Source organism: Salmo salar, chromosome ssa16, assembly GCF_905237065.1.
Source record: "Salmo salar chromosome ssa16, Ssal_v3.1, whole genome shotgun sequence".
Classification (NCBI taxonomy): Eukaryota; Metazoa; Chordata; class Actinopteri; order Salmoniformes; family Salmonidae; genus Salmo; species Salmo salar.
In genome coordinates, this window is record NC_059457.1 from 52,112,128 (window position 1) to 52,127,948 (window position 15,821).

A 15,821-nucleotide genomic window follows, 5' to 3' on the forward strand; every position below is an offset into this window, starting at 1 on the left:
CACCTTTTCTCCTTGGGCCAGGTTCCTACGCAGCCATCCACAAAGGACATTGAGGTGGATCTCTTCATTTCACCTGGATGATGAGAATGAACAAAAAAAACATCTCATAATCAGATATAAGGGACTCCATTCAAATTCAAATGTTTATTAATGTTGAAAGCCAAAAGTTTGAAGTGATCTTGTTACCTGAGTTCCTAGGTTGAGGCCGGAGAGGCAGACTAGAGAGAGAGACACACATTTAGAAAATTAGATTGACAATCATGAAAACTGAAATGAAAGCTTTTGTTTTTTAAAGCTTTGGCCCCATAGCTTGAGCAATGTATCATGCATGTCCAACACAGAATACCATTCCAGATAAGTTTGCATAACCTCTATCCAATATCCCCTGTAGTTGCTGTAGCTTTTAACAGATAACCACATCAAAATAATCCAGGTCAGAAGAGCTAGGGCGTACTGTATTGTACTGAACTGTACTGAGCTGAACTAAACTGTACTGAACTGAGCTAAACTGTACTGAACTAAACTGTACTGAACTGAGCTGAATTGAACTGAACTGAGCTAACCTGTGTTGAACTAAACTGTACTGAACTGAGCTGAGCTGTATTGAACTGAATTGTACTGAACTGAGCTGAATTGTACTGAGCTGAGCTGAATTGAACTGAGCTGAATTGTACTGAACTGAGCTAAACTGTGTTGAACTAAACTGAGCTGTATTGAACTGAGCTGAATTGTACTGAACTGAGCTGAACTGTATTATACTGAGCTGAGCTGTATTGAACTGAGCTGAACTGAGCTGAATTGAACTGACCTCACCTAAGTAATAGAATGTGTGCTACTGCTGTTCTATTGTAGTCGTTAGGTCATTATTGTAAAAGACAGTGTTTTCTTCATAATGACTACTCTCTTCTCACAGTGGAGCATGCAGGGCACCTTGGGTCTGGCGAGAGAGACCAGACTTCTCAATTATCAAACACAACATGTAAAGTCATGAGGTGAAATAAAAGATCCCAGAAATGTTCCATACGCACAAAAATATTATTTCTCTCAAATTTTGTGCATAAATTTGTTTACATCCCTGTTAGTGAGCATTTCTCCTTTGCCAATATAATCCATCCACCTGACAGGTGTGGCATATCAAGAAGCCAATTAAACAGCATGATCATTACACAGGTCCACCTTGTGCTGGGGACAGTAAAAGGCCACTAAAATGTGCAGTTTTGTCACACAACACAATGCCACAGATGTTTCAAGTTTTGAGGGAGCGTGAAATTGGAATGCTGACTGCAGGAATGTCCACCAAAGCTGTTGCCAGAGAATTGAATGTTCATTTCACTACCATAAGCCACCTCCAATGTCGTTTTAGAGAATTTGGCAGTAAGTCCAACCAGCTTCACAATCGCAGCCCAGGACCTCCACATCCGTGTTATTCACCTGCAGGATCATCTGAGACCAGCCACCTGGACTGCTGATGAAACTGAGGAGAATTTCTATCTTTACCTTTTTGTGGGGTAAACTCATTCTGATTGGCTGGGTCTGGCTCCCCAGTGGGTGGGCCTATGCTCTCTAAGGCCCACCCATGGCTGCGGCCCTGCCCATAGATTAGGGCCTAATTTATTTAAATTGACTGATTTCCTTATGTGAACTGTAACTCAGTGAAATTGTTGAAATTCCTGCATGTTGCGTTTACATACAGTACCAGTCAAAAGATTGGACACCTACTCCTTCATTTTTTAAAACTATTTTCTACATTGTAGAATACTAGTGAAGACATCAAAACGATCAAAATCACACATATGGAATCATGTAGTAACCAAAAAAGTGTTAATCAAAATATACACTGCTCAAAATAATAAAGGGAACACTTAAATAACACATCCTAGATCTGAATGAAAGAAATAATCTTATTAAATACTTTTTTCTTTACATAGTTGAATGTGCTGACAAAATCACACAAAAATAATCAATGGAAATCCAATTTATCAACCCATGGAGGTCTGGATTTGGAGTCACACTCAAAATTAAAGTGGAAAACTACACTACAGGCTGATCTAACTTTGATGTAATGTCCTTAAAACAAGTCAAAATGAGGCTCAGTAGTGTGTGTGGCCTCCACGTGCCTGTATGACCTCCCTACAACGCCTGGGCATGCTCCTGATGAGGTGGCGGATGGTCTCCTGAGGGATCTCCTCCCAGACCTAGACTAAAGCATCCGCCAACTCCTGGACAGTCTGTGGTGCAACGTGGCGTTGGTGGATGGAGCGAGACATGATGTCCCAGATGTGCTCAATTGGATTCAGGTCTGGGGAACGGGCGGGCCAGTCCATAGCATCAACGCCTTCCTCTTGCAGGAACTGCTGACACTCCAGCCACATGAGGTCTAGCATTGTCTTGCATTAGGAGGAACCCAGGGCCAACCACACCAGCATATGGTCTCACAAGGGGTCTGAGGATCTCATCTCGGTACCTAATGGCAGTCAGGCTACCTCTGGCGAGCACATGGAGGGCTGTGCGGCCCCCCCCAAAGAAATGCCACCCCACACCATGACTGACCCACCGCCAAACCGGTCATGCTGGAGGATGTTGCAGGCTGCAGAACGTTCTCCACGGCGTCTCCAGACTCTGTCAGGTCTGTCACGTGCTCAGTGTGAACCTGCTTTCATCTGTGAAGAGCACAGGGCGCCAGTGGCGAATTTGCCAATCTTGGTGTTCTCTGGCAAATGCCAAATGTCCTGCACGGTGTTGGGCTGTAAGCACAACCCCCACCTGTGGACGTCGGGCCCTCATACCACCCTCATGGAGTCTGTTTCTGACCGTTTGAGCAGACACATGCACAATTGTGGCCTGCTGGAGGTCATTTTGCAGGGCTCTGGCAGTGCTCCTCCTGCTCCTCCTTGCACAAAGGCGGAGGTAGCGGTCCTGCTGCTGGGTTGTTGCCCTCCTACGGCCTCCTCCACGTCTCCTGATGTACTGGCCTGTCTCCTGGTAGTGCATCCATGCTCTGGACACTACGCTGACAGACACAGCAAACCTTCTTGCCACAGCTCGCATTGATGTGCCATCCTGGATGAGCTGCACTACCTGAGCCACTTGTGTGGGTTGTAGACTCCGTCTCATGCTACCACTAGAGTGAAAGCACCGCCAGCATTCAAAAGTGACCAAAACATCAGCCAGGAAGCATAGGAACTGAGAAGTGGTCTGTGGTCTCCACCTGCAGAACCACTCCTTTATTGGAAGTGTCTTGCTTATTGCCTATAATTTCCACCTGTTTTCTATTCCATTTGCACAACAGCATGTGAAATGTATTGTCAATCAGTGTTGCTTCCTAAGTGGACAGTTTGATTTCACAGAAGTGTGATTGACTTGGAGTTATATTGTGTTGTTTAAGTGTTCCCTTTATTTTTTTGAGCAGTATATTTTATATTTGAGTAGCCACCCTTTGCCTTGATGACAGCTTTGCACACTTGGCATTCTCTCAACCAGCTTCATGAGGAATGCTTTTCCAACAGTCTTGAAGGAGTATGCTGAGCACTTGTTGGCTGCTTTTCCTTAACTCGCGGTCCAACTCATCCCAAGCCATCTCAATTGGGTTGAGGTCAGGTGATTGTTGAGGCCAGGTCATCTGATGCAACACTCCATCACTCTCCTTCTTGGTCAAATAGCCCTTACACAGCCTGGAGGTGTGTTTTGGGTCAATGTCCTGTTTAAAAAAAAGAAATGATAGTCCCATTAAGTGCAAAGAGTTGGATGGGGAGCTTTGCTGCACAGCTATTTTCAGGTCTCTCCAGAGATGTTCGATCCGGTTCAAATCCGGGCTCTGGCTGGGCCACTCAAGGACATTCAGAGACTTGTCCCGAAGCCACTCCTGTGTTGTCTTGGCTGTGTGCTTAGGGTTTTTGTCCTGTTGGAAGGTGAACATTTGCCCCAGTCTGAGGTCCTGAGCGCTCTGGAGCAGGTTTTCATCAAGGATATCTCTGTACTTTGCTCTATTAATCTTTGCCTCGATCCTGCTAGTCTCCCAGTCCCTGCTGCTGAAAAACATCCCCACAGCATGATGATGCCACCACAATGCTTCACCGTAGGGATGGTGCCCGGTTTCCTCCAGACGTGACGCTTGGCATTCAGGCCAAAGAGTTCAATATTGGTTTCATCAGACCAGAGATTCTTGTTTCTCATGGTCTGGGAGTCCTTTAGGTGCCTTTTGGCAAACTACAAGCGGGCTGTCATGTGCCTTTTACTGAGGAGTGGCTTCCGTCTGGCCACTCTACCATAAAGGCCTGATTGGTGGAGTGCTGCAGAGATGGTTGTCCTTCTGGAAGGTTCTTCCATCTCCACAGTGGAGCTCTGTCAGAGAGACAATCGGGTTCTTGGTCACCTCCCTGACCAAGGCCATTCTCCATCGATTGCTCAGTTTGGCCGGGCGGCCAGCTCTAGGAAGAGTCTTGTTGGTTCCAAACATCTTCCATTTAAGAATGATGGAGGCCACTGTGTTCTTGGGGACCTTCAATGCTGCAGAAATATTTTGGTACCCTTCCCCAGATCTGTGCCTCGACACTATCCTGTCTCGGAACTCTACAGACAATTCCTTCGACCTCATAGCTTGGTTTTTACTCTGACATGCACTGTCAACTGTGGGACCTTTATATAGACAGGTTTGTGCCTTTCCAAATCATGTCCAATCAATTGAATTTACCACAATTGGACTCCAATCAAGTTGTAGAAACATCTCAAGGATGATCAGTGGAAACAGGATGCACCTGAGCTCAATTTCGAGTCTCATAGCAAAGGGTCTGAATACTTACATAAATAAGGTGTCTGTTTTTTTATATTTAAAACATTTGCAAAAAAAAATCTAAAAACCTGTTTTTGCCTTGTCATTATTGTCTGTAGATTGCTAAGGATTTATTTTTTTAATCCATTTTAGAATAAGGCTGTAACGTAACAAAATGTGGAAAAAGTCAAGGGGTCTGATTACTTTCTGAAGGAACTATATATACACTGTATTTGTCATTTAGGACTTACAGTACACTCTTGGAAAAAAGGGTTCCAAAAGGGCTCTTCGGCTGTCCCCATAGGAGAACCCTTTTTGGTTCCAGGTAGAACTATTTTGGGTTCCATGTAGAACCCTCTGTGGAATGTGTTCTACATCAAATAAAGTTGTATTCCTCACATGCGCCGAATACAGCAGGTTAACCAACAATGCAACATTTTAAAAAGTAAAAAACATTTGCTAAACTAAAGGAAAAATAGTAAAACAAAATAACAATAACGAGGCTATATACAAGGGGCACCGGAACTGGGTCAATGTGCAGGGGTATGAGTTAGTCGAGGTCATATGTACATGTAGGTAGTTGAGGTAGTTGAGGTATTATGTACATGTAGGTAGTCGAGGTAATATGTAGGTAGGGGTAAAGGGGTAAAGTGACTATTCATAGATAATTAACAGAGAGTAGCAGCAGCGTATGTAAAGAGTTTGAAGGAATGTGAATGTACGTGTGTTTGTGTGGCGTCAATATGCATGTGTGTGTGTGTGTGTGTGTGTGTGTGTGTGTGTGTGTGTGTGTGTGTGTGTGTGTTGGAGTGTCAGTGTAGTATGTGTGGGTGTGTGGTTAGAGTCTAGTGAGTGTACATCGAGCCTGTGCAAGAGAGTCAGTGCAAATTGTCTGGGTAGCCATTTAATTAACTGTTCAGGAGCCTTTTGGTCCCAGACTTGGCGCTCCGGTACCGCTTGCCGTGTAGTAGCAGAGAGAACAGTCTATGACTTGGGTGGCTGGAGTCTTTGACAATTTTTAGGGCATTCCTCTGACACCGCCTGGTATAGAGGTCCTGGATAGCAGGGAGCTCGGCCCCAGCGATGTACTGGCCCTGCGCACTACCCTCTGTAGCGCCTTGCGGTCGGATGTCGAGCAGTTGCCATACCAAGTGCTGGTTCAGCTGTAGAACCTTTTGAGGATCTGAGGTCAAAATATCTTCAGCCTCCTGAGGGTTACTGCACTATTGGAGCTACATCTGCAATAACATCTGCAAAATTTGTGTATGCGACCAGTAACATTTTATTTTATTTGAATAGGTGTTGTCGCCCTCTTAACAACTGTCTTGGTGTGTTTGGACCATGATAGGTCCCTTAGTGATGTGGAACTCAAAAGGGTTCTACCTGGAACCAATAGGGTTCTACCTGGAACCAAAAATAGTTCTACCTGGAACCAAAAAGGGTTCCACAAATGATTATCCTATGGGAAGAGTGCAGTGCGTGCATACATTTTCTTATGGGTTCTCCCAGTGGGAATGAAACATGCTGTACCAACTGAGCCACACTGGACCATTAATGAATAAGAAATAGTACCTGGGTGGTTCTGGGCTGGGCGGTCTCTCCATGAAGCTCTGCTTGGTGACATTGGAGATGGGAACTGAGGGAATGTTCCTCAACGATGTGAGGGCTGGCTCTGAAAACACAAACACCATAACTCTCATTAAAACAAATCCATAGAGCAGGAATGATTTCACTGGGATGTCTGAAGGTTTGCCAAAAAAAACAAAAACCGCTCTGAAGTACGGAACACGATTTACCCTGTCTTACCTTCAGTATCCAGAACTCTTGGTTGTACAAAGGAGGGCTTCACCTCTTCAAACCAACAGAACAGCTCGGCCAGGAACACAAGGTAGTTATTCTGGAAAAGACCAAAACAGAGACAGGATATGGGGTTAAGGCAGTAGTAAATAGAAAGCGGACTGTCTGCAAACATGAACAGTGCACAACACCTGGCAAAATAATCCTGCAACATGAACTCTGAGAAAAGCATGACAGTTCACAACTGTCAAATGTAGTATACCTGTGCTTCCACAAGATGTCTCTGTTAACTTCCATTTTTTTTTTTAATCATCTGTCAGTGCACATCATAAATACTTAATAAAGTACGGTCAGTTAGTACAAATTCTCTTAAACAAAAAAAACTTTATTCTAAACCCAAGTCAATCCACCAATCTGTTAAGGGTGAGTGTGAGCTCCCTCAGTTACTTCTCTCATCTCATTTATACAGTATTTCCCCTAAATCAATCACACTGAAAACAACAGAGGTGTTTTTTCTTTTCTTCATATATCCCCAAGGGTCACGTTATTTTTCTTTACTGTACAAGAGTGATCGTGTTAACTTAATCTATCATTTAGATAATGACATGCAGTACCAATGGTACTCAAATGTGCCTCTGAGTGAAAAAATAAAATAAAATGGACTAGCCTAGTTTCTGCTATTCTCCCGATGGGCACAGAACCAAATGAATAGGACCATCTGGGGATGTGTATGGCCAGATCACCTGTACACAGACAGGAAAGACATTGTTTCCTTTGCCCTAGTACACAGAGATTGGAAAATCAACCAATCCTAGAAATGGAATATAGGCCTGTTACACAGAGATGGGAAAATCAACCAATCCTAGAAATGGAATATAGGCCTGGTACACAGAGATGGGATAATCAACCAATCCTAGAAATGGAATATAGGCCTGGTACACAGAGATGGGAAAATCAACCAATCCTAGAAATCAAATATAGGCCTGTTACAGAGGATAGGAAAATCAACCAATCCTAGAAATTGAATATAGGCCTGGTACACAGAGATAGGAAAATCAACCAATCCTAGAAATTGAATATAGGCCTGGTACACAGAGATGGGAAAATCAACCAATCCTAGAAATCAAATATAGGCCTGTTACAGAGGATAGGAAAATCAACCAATCCTAGAAATGGAATATAGGCCTGGTACACAGAGATGGGAAAATCAACCAATCCTAGAAATCAAATATAGGCCTGGTACAGAGGATAGGAAAATCAACCAATCCTAGAAATTGAATTTAGGCCTGGTACACAGAGATAGGAAAATCAACCAATCCTAGAAATTGAATATAGGCCTGGTACACAGAGAGCTAGATGACCAATCATGGTGTGTTATTATTACAATTCCTTTGTTACCATCCTCGCCCAGCGACACATAGCCCAGTCATGTTCATTAACCACCAAATGGAAGAAAACACACTGCAAAAGGGAGGGACTGACTACCTGCACTTGTCCAATAAGAAATGCTAATTTCCAGTTTCGATTGCAAAACATTTTGCTACAGTGTGCCCCAATGAACATGACCCAGGGTTTCCCAAGGAGGCTGGCACAAGAACGTGTTGACTGTTCAGATATGACCTTGAGTATCTGCGGTGTTCATCAGCTCAGCAACATGGCTCAGACAATGGGAACATTCCCTCAATCAGCGCAAAAGGATTGTGTGTGTGTGTGTGTGTGTGTGTGTGTGTGTGTGTGTGTGTGTGTGTGTGTGTGTGTGTGTGTGTGTGAGTGAGTGTGTGTGAGAGTCAGTGTGAGTGAGTGTGTGTGAGTGAGTGAGTGGTGAGTGAGTGAGTGAGTGAGTGAGTGAGTGAGTGAGTGAGTGAGTGTGTGAGAGTGAGTGTGTATATGTGGGTGTATCCAGAGATGGGCAGAGACGGGCATTTCTGTTACATGTATTTGAAATTCATATTTCAATGACTTTTTAGTATTTTGTTGTTTGCATTTCACTGGCCTAAACTACAATCCAATGTATATAGATAGACCTGTAATATATTTTTTGTGTGTGTAAAATACAAAATACTTTTCTATACCATTTTTTTTTTAAAGCGGTTCACAATTTTTTGGCCCCCTTTCACCCTGCCTTGGTATCAGAAGGCTGATGGCACTATAGTGTGATAAGTATCTGGTAAATTATTTAAATGTAAAAATGAACTCTTGCAAAGCATGCTGGGTATTATTCTAATGAGCTCCACCCCTGAAACAAGGACAAGAACAATACCCAGTGTGCTTTACAATTTTATTTTTTTTGTTACATAAAACATTTACATTTTGGTCATTTAGCAGACTTATCCAGAGCGACTTACAGTCGGTGCATTCAACTACGGTAGATAAATAACCACATATCTCGGGCTGTGACGTCATGGAATTTTGGATGATGGTAATTGGCTAGCCAAATGACAGCCAAATGACAACCCTTCTTTTTTTAAATGTTTTATTACCTACATTTTCTCCTCTCCTCCACTCCGGACTGCATGTTCTGGAATTGAAATTGAATTAATCGAATAGGCGTCCCCAATGATGGCATCATGGGTGGACTGGCGGCCATTGCGAGTTTACCCACAGGTGCAAAGCAGGAAGTAAAATATGTGCTAAAATATGTGCTGTGATTTGTTGATTCAACTCAACTGAAATTACAAAAAAATACATTTCATTACATGAAACACACCAGTTAGCATCATTTGAATGAACATTCTACATTACAACGGAAATTATTGCATCACAATACCAGGCAGCCATTGCGAGTGTAGCCATGAGTTTACCAGTCAAATTGCCAGGGTTAGAGGAGATTCCCTAAAAACACGCCGCTTCATTACAGCTATGACGTTTTCGTTGCAGGTTAGGATAACTTACACAGCAGGTTAGGAGAATTAACGTTGTAGGTTAGGAGAATTAGGTTAAGGTTAGGCATAATAAATACAACCCGTGAGCAGGTTTTGGTCATACAGAGCATAACATTTATCCATAAATGAATTCTAAGAGCATACCACATCCTGTTTTTACATTAGCCAATAATCTCTTCAACCCAAATAACCAGTGATGCAAAACCAGCGCATCAGAATCACTTTGCTCATATTACAAGGTGATGATAGCCTCATAACACACGTAACATTTTAATCTCTAATGAATCATTAGAGATTATACAGTAGCCAAAGCATTGACAAACAACCATTCGGCCAGAACACCGACAAACACAATTATCTAATGGAAAACTCTGTATACAGTACCAACTGAACTACAGTAAAAATGATCACAATGAATATGATTAATATATTGCCAACCAAGTTCAATAATTCAAAGTACATTGCAACTTCTGAACATACCCCCCCACCATAGCAATCTCTAATCCTATAACATACAGTATAAGAAACAATATCAAACATTTCTCAGCTGCATGTAGTTTCTTCTGGCCTGCTGCACTATTTGTATAGCCTGGTCGCAGATCTGTTTGTGCTGTCTTGCCAATTCCTATGGTCATTGTCACACCAGTTTGCAAGACAACGCAAACTGATCTGGGACCAGGCTATAATTTATATTGCAATTAGCTGCAGTAACCAGCCTACCTCCTCCAGGTCTGTCCAGCTGCAGTAACCAGCCTACCTCCTCCAGGTCTGTCCAGCTACTGTAACCAGCCTACCTCCTCCAGGTCTGTCCAGCTACAGTAACCAGTCTACCTCCTCCAGGTCTGTCCAGCTACAGTAACCAGTCTACCTCCTCCAGGTCTGTCCAGCTACAGTAACCAGCCTACCTCCTCCAGGTCTGTCCAGCTACTGTAACCAGCCTACCTCCTCCAGGTCTGTCCAGCTACAGTAACCAGTCTACCTCCTCCAGGTCTGTCCAGCTACAGTAACCAGTCTACCTCCTCCAGGTCTGTCCAGCTACAGTAACCAGTCTACCTCCTCCAGGTCTGTCCAGCTACAGTAACCAGTCTACCTCCTCCAGCTGCAGTAACCAGTCTACCTTCTCCAGGTCTGTCCAGCTACAGTAACCAGTCTACCTCCTCCAGGTCTGTCCAGCTACAGTAACCAGTCTACCTCCTCCAGGTCTGTTCAGCTACAGTAACCAGTCTACCTCCTCCAGCTACAGTAACCAGTCTACCTCCTCCAGGTCTGTCCAGCTACAGTAACCAGCCTACCTCCTCCAGGTCTGTCCAGCTACAGTAACCAGCCTACCTCCTCCAGGTCTGTTGCGGGGGCCCTCCCATTAGATTGTGAAGTGATATCTCTCCAGTCAAACAGCCAGTCTGTTCTGGCCCCCGGTTTCCTACTGATCTCCTACTCACAACACCACAACCCTGTCGCCTGACAATACCTCGACCCCGTTGCCAGATTTCCCTGTCACTCACTGTTCAGTGGCGGGTTGCCAGATGTGCAGATTTCAGCGTGTCAGTCCATGTCTATGAAGAGAGCTCATTGGTTACTGAATGCAAACAAAGTTGACGCTAAAAATGGAGGGATAATCTGTTTAGCAGGGACCACACTGGTAAACCCGCCCCCTCAGTGGGCGCCCACACACAGGATACCAAGAGCTGTGATGCCATTAAATCACTTACTGTAGCCAAAGAGGGGGATTAGACTACAGACCTGTACGACTGATAGGAAGACCAAGAAACACAGCCCTCTTATAAACCAATAGGTTAAAAGCAAGACTGTAGCTTGTAAAAACTGTGAAACTGCAACTGACTTCCACAGAGCAAAGTCATTATGTACCCTCAATAGATAGCAGCACAGCCACCCAATTGTGATTAAGCTTGTTAACATTACAAGAAGCAAAATGTCTTACTCCTTTTCATTTTCAGCCTGCAGATGGCAATTTTGATCAGCAGTGAATTCATGAAATATAATGTATAACTCAAAGTGAGGAGGTTGACATGATTTAGTACCAAGGCTTCTAATTGAAAAACCAAAAAAGACTTTCATGTCTCTGTGTACCCAGAGATATGTTAGTGTATGTTAATTGGGGGGCTGAGTGGATAAACACAAAACAGCCTACAGTATTGCATGCCGTTTACACATGCTGACACACACACACACACACACACACACACACACACACACACACACACACACACACACACACACACACACACACACACACACACTTTGTATGTCCCTTCAACCTCTCAAATGACTCCATGGGGCGGCAGGTAGCCCAGTGGTTAGAGCGTTGGGCCAGTAACCAAAAGGTTGTAAGATCGAATCCCCGAGCTGACAAGGTAAAAATCTGTCATTCTGCCCCTGAACAAGGCAGTTAACCCACTGTTCCCCGGTAGGCCGTCATTGTAAATAAGAATTTGTTCTGAACTGACCTGCCTAGTTAAATAAAGGTGAAATAAAAAAAGTGAATCATGGCCACAGCGAATGGGATCATTACATCATCATACTGCAATGCAGCATGCTGAATATCTCTCTCTCAGCATTATGCGAACTGCACTGTACTGGCAACTAGGGTGTGATGAGCCCACAGAAAACTGGGTCATCACATAACCAGATTCTACCAATTCTACCGTCCTCACGGATACCTGCAGTACAGAGCTGAGAATAGGTTTGGAATTTGGCCGCTGGGCCACCCAACATAGAACATTGACTTGAATGGGAATGTAGTTATTGTAAATCAAATTGTATTGTGGTTAGCATAAACCCAATCCAAGTACCATGATAGATACAGTAGAACCTGCCTACTCAGTCTAAGTTCTGTTTTGCCTGGACGCAGCCCTGAATCAAATTCCCTCCAAAGTGACTTATTCAGGATCTGATTCAAGATCAACCAGCAGTGTCTGTTTTTTTGCAAAACAATAATAATAATAATAATAATAATAATAATAATAATAATATTATAATAATAAATAAATATTTTTTATTATTCCTATTTTTCAAGGGTTGCTGCAGCACACTCAGCACCCTCTACTTCCTGCGGCCGTGGGTGGAATGACCCGGTAGACAAACAATTGTTTACAGTATTTACGTTCAAATAAAGCCAGAAACACAAGCATTTCGCTACACCCGTAATAACATCTCCGAAAATATGTGTACATGACCAATAACATTTGATAAAAAAATATATTTTCTGAAATGAATGTATTAGAACGGTTATGACGGTGATTTTGTTTTTATTCACGGGTCTTCATCCATTTAATCGTTGGTTAGACGGTTATACAACTACCGTGCCAGCCCTAATGAACTCAACCCCAAACTCACCTTTCCTCCCCTATGGACACGGGTACTGCTCTACTACAACCCATGCCTAAACAGTCCGTTTTCAGGACAGTACTTCCGAGGCCATCCTCTACAAGGATACAGAAAACTGGGCTATAGTGAATGAAGAGCTGTTTGTTTCCCGCCAGTTTCTCAATACATTGGCAACAACACACGTGATCAACACCCTCTCTGTTCACAGCCTAGGACACAACACCACCACACACCATGTGTCCATCCATTCTGCTCAGCCTAGGAGACAACAACAACACACACCATGTGTCCATCCATTCTGCTCAGCCTAGGAGACAACACCACCACACACCATGTGTCCATCCATTCTGCTCAGCCTAGGAGACAACAACAACACACACCATGTGTCCATCCATTCTGCTCAGGAATACAAACCCATATAATAGCTTCCAGTGAAAAGAGAGAGAGAGAAAGAGAGAGAGAGAGAGAGAGAGGTGGGGAAGGCTATAAACAGAAGAGAAAATAGAGACATCTAACTCCAACAAACCAGAGCTGTGGTTTGTGAGGACAGAGTTGACAAGATCCATATCAGACAGATCCCCATTGTCCACCATGCTTTGTATTACACAATACAAATGTACACACTGCACACACTAGCTGCCTGTCCGTTTTCCTGGTTTACCCAGTGTCCTTAGCTCTTTGGACTGTCTTCGTTCCATAATGATCATTTTATTTGCAAAGTCTCTTGGAACTTTTGGTGACAACATGGCACCCTTTAAACACGAAGTTGACCTAACTCTGTGTACAGTAACACCCTTTTCACACTACTGACATGAGCCAGGCCACGAGGAGCTGTACTGTGCTGGCGTGGTGAAGCATGCAGCCTAGTTGAGAACAGGGTATTCATATCAGAGCCAGCACAGTACGGTAGTGAGAACAGGGTATTCATATCAGAGCCAGCACAGTACGGTAGTGAGAACAGGGTATTCATATCAGAGCCAGCACAGTACGGTAGTGAGAACAGGGTATTCATATCAGAGCCAGCACAGTACGGTAGTGAGAACAGGGTATTCATATCAGAGCCAGCACAGTACGGTAGTGAGAACAGGGTATTCATATCAGAGCCAGCACAGTACGGTAGTGAGAACAGGGTATTCATATCAGAGCCAGCACAGTACGGGTGAGAACAGGGTATTCATATCAGAGCCAGCACAGTACGGTAGTGAGAACAGGGTATTCATATCAGAGCCAGCACAGTACGGTAGTGAGAACAGGGTATTCATATCAGAGCCAGCACAGTACGGTAGTGAGAACAGGGTATTCATATCAGAGCCAGCACAGTACGGTAGTGAGAACAGGGTATTCATATCAGAGCCAGCACAGTATGGTAGTGAGAACAGGGTATTCATATCAGAGCCAGCACAGTAGTGAGAACAGGGTATTCATATCAGAGCCAGCACAGTACGGTAGTGAGAACAGGGTATTCATATCAGAGCCAGCACAGTACGGTAGTGAGAACAGGGTATTCATATCAGAGCCAGCACAGTACGGTAGTGAGAACAGGGTATTCGTATCAGAGCCAGCACAGTACAGTAGTGAGAACAGGGTATTCATATCAGAGCCAGCACAGTATGGTAGTGAGAACAGGGTATTCGTATCAGAGCCAGCACAGTACAGTAGTGAGAACAGGGTATTCGTATCAGAACCAGCACAGTACGGTAGTGAGAACAGGGTATTCATGCTTCAGGTGTACTAGAGTGAATCATTTAAAAGCCATGTGGACTTACTTTGAGGGACGAGGAGGCGTGCACCATGTCCTCCAGGCTGAAGTGGCAGCAGCGGTTCAGATGCTCCTGACAGAAGTCCTGCACCAGCTGCAGGTTGTACAGGCTGTCCGCCAGTGACATACGCTCCTTCAGACAGATATCTGACAAGGACAAAGGGGATCTGAGAGACAAGCGCTACACCAATCAACTTGGAAGTGAATCAGGAAGTGAATGTCTGTGATGATTAAGGCAGTAACACAGATGGATTTGTCCCTTCCTTGTCTGGGATTTACCAATCAAGGATCAGGATACTGGATGTTGTGCACAAGGTACTCATGCCATTTCGTAGTGTAAACAGAATCTTTAAATCAATCATCACTCTGAGTTGGTGGGGTTCAGTACTGAGCTCTCTCTCTCTCTGTGTGTGTGTGTGTGTGTGTGTGTGTGTGTGTGTGTGTGTGTGTGTGTGTGTGTGTGTGTGTGTGTGTGTCCCATCCACTTCATCAATAGGTTAATGAGATTAAGGATGAGTTGATTATGAGGTTTGATTTTCATCACTAATGGCTCACTCAGTCCTCCTGGGACATGAAAGGCTAGCCAGAGGAGAGCCACTAACACCTTCAGACTCAGTGAGGCACCTGGAGAGGGTCATGTGTTGATCAAATCAAATGAATGTTTATTGGTCACAGTGAATCGCTGGCTTGTCAACTCTTCTCAACAATGCAGAAAAATAACAATATCAATCAAGAACCAAAATGCACACACTCTCCCCTCTCTAACACACACACACACCCCCTTCCCCACCCCCACGGTCCTGTGTAGAGGTGTACCTTGCAGTCTGACTAGCTGTGGGCAGTAGAAGTGCAGCAGAGCGGCCAGGGCGCAGCCGTCAGTGGTGTCCTTCAGCAGGTTATCGACAGGGGGGATCCAGGGCACCTGCTGGGCCACAGTCTGCTGCGCCTTCCTATAGCGAGTCTGGAGCGCCATGGGACAACACACACACACACGCACGGAAAGACAAAGAAATACACAGACAGACATGTAGGAATGCACATCACCATATAAAATGGAGTGTATCTCTCATTGTAGGTTTGACATTATTCTGACCATGAGAATACTACATCTGACATCAAAACATGACAATGTAATCATATCGAACAATATAATAGACAAAATCACCATACTTCAATCACATGTTCAGTAACCTCCTAATCTAATTCAGGGAAACTGGATGGAAACTGAGTTAACTGCAAAATAAAGCGTCACCAATAACTGCAATTACAT

General features: G+C 44.0%; 1 protein-coding gene across 2 annotated transcripts in view; it reads right to left on the reverse strand.

The window, feature by feature from the left end:
- LOC106574165 (calmodulin-regulated spectrin-associated protein 2) overlaps nucleotides 1-15,821 on the reverse strand; it is a 97,166-nt gene that overhangs the window by 14,006 nt on the left and 67,339 nt on the right. For both annotated transcript variants that reach the window (XM_014149832.2, XM_014149833.2), the window contains 6 exons: nucleotides 15,368-15,512; nucleotides 14,559-14,698; nucleotides 6,575-6,665; nucleotides 6,341-6,440; nucleotides 187-218; nucleotides 4-73 (listed from right to left, as the gene is read on the reverse strand). In XM_014149832.2, coding sequence (XP_014005307.1) covers nucleotides 4-73; nucleotides 187-218; nucleotides 6,341-6,440; nucleotides 6,575-6,665; nucleotides 14,559-14,698; nucleotides 15,368-15,512 — 578 coding nt within the window. The remainder of the gene's footprint in view (nucleotides 1-3; nucleotides 74-186; nucleotides 219-6,340; nucleotides 6,441-6,574; nucleotides 6,666-14,558; nucleotides 14,699-15,367; nucleotides 15,513-15,821) is intronic.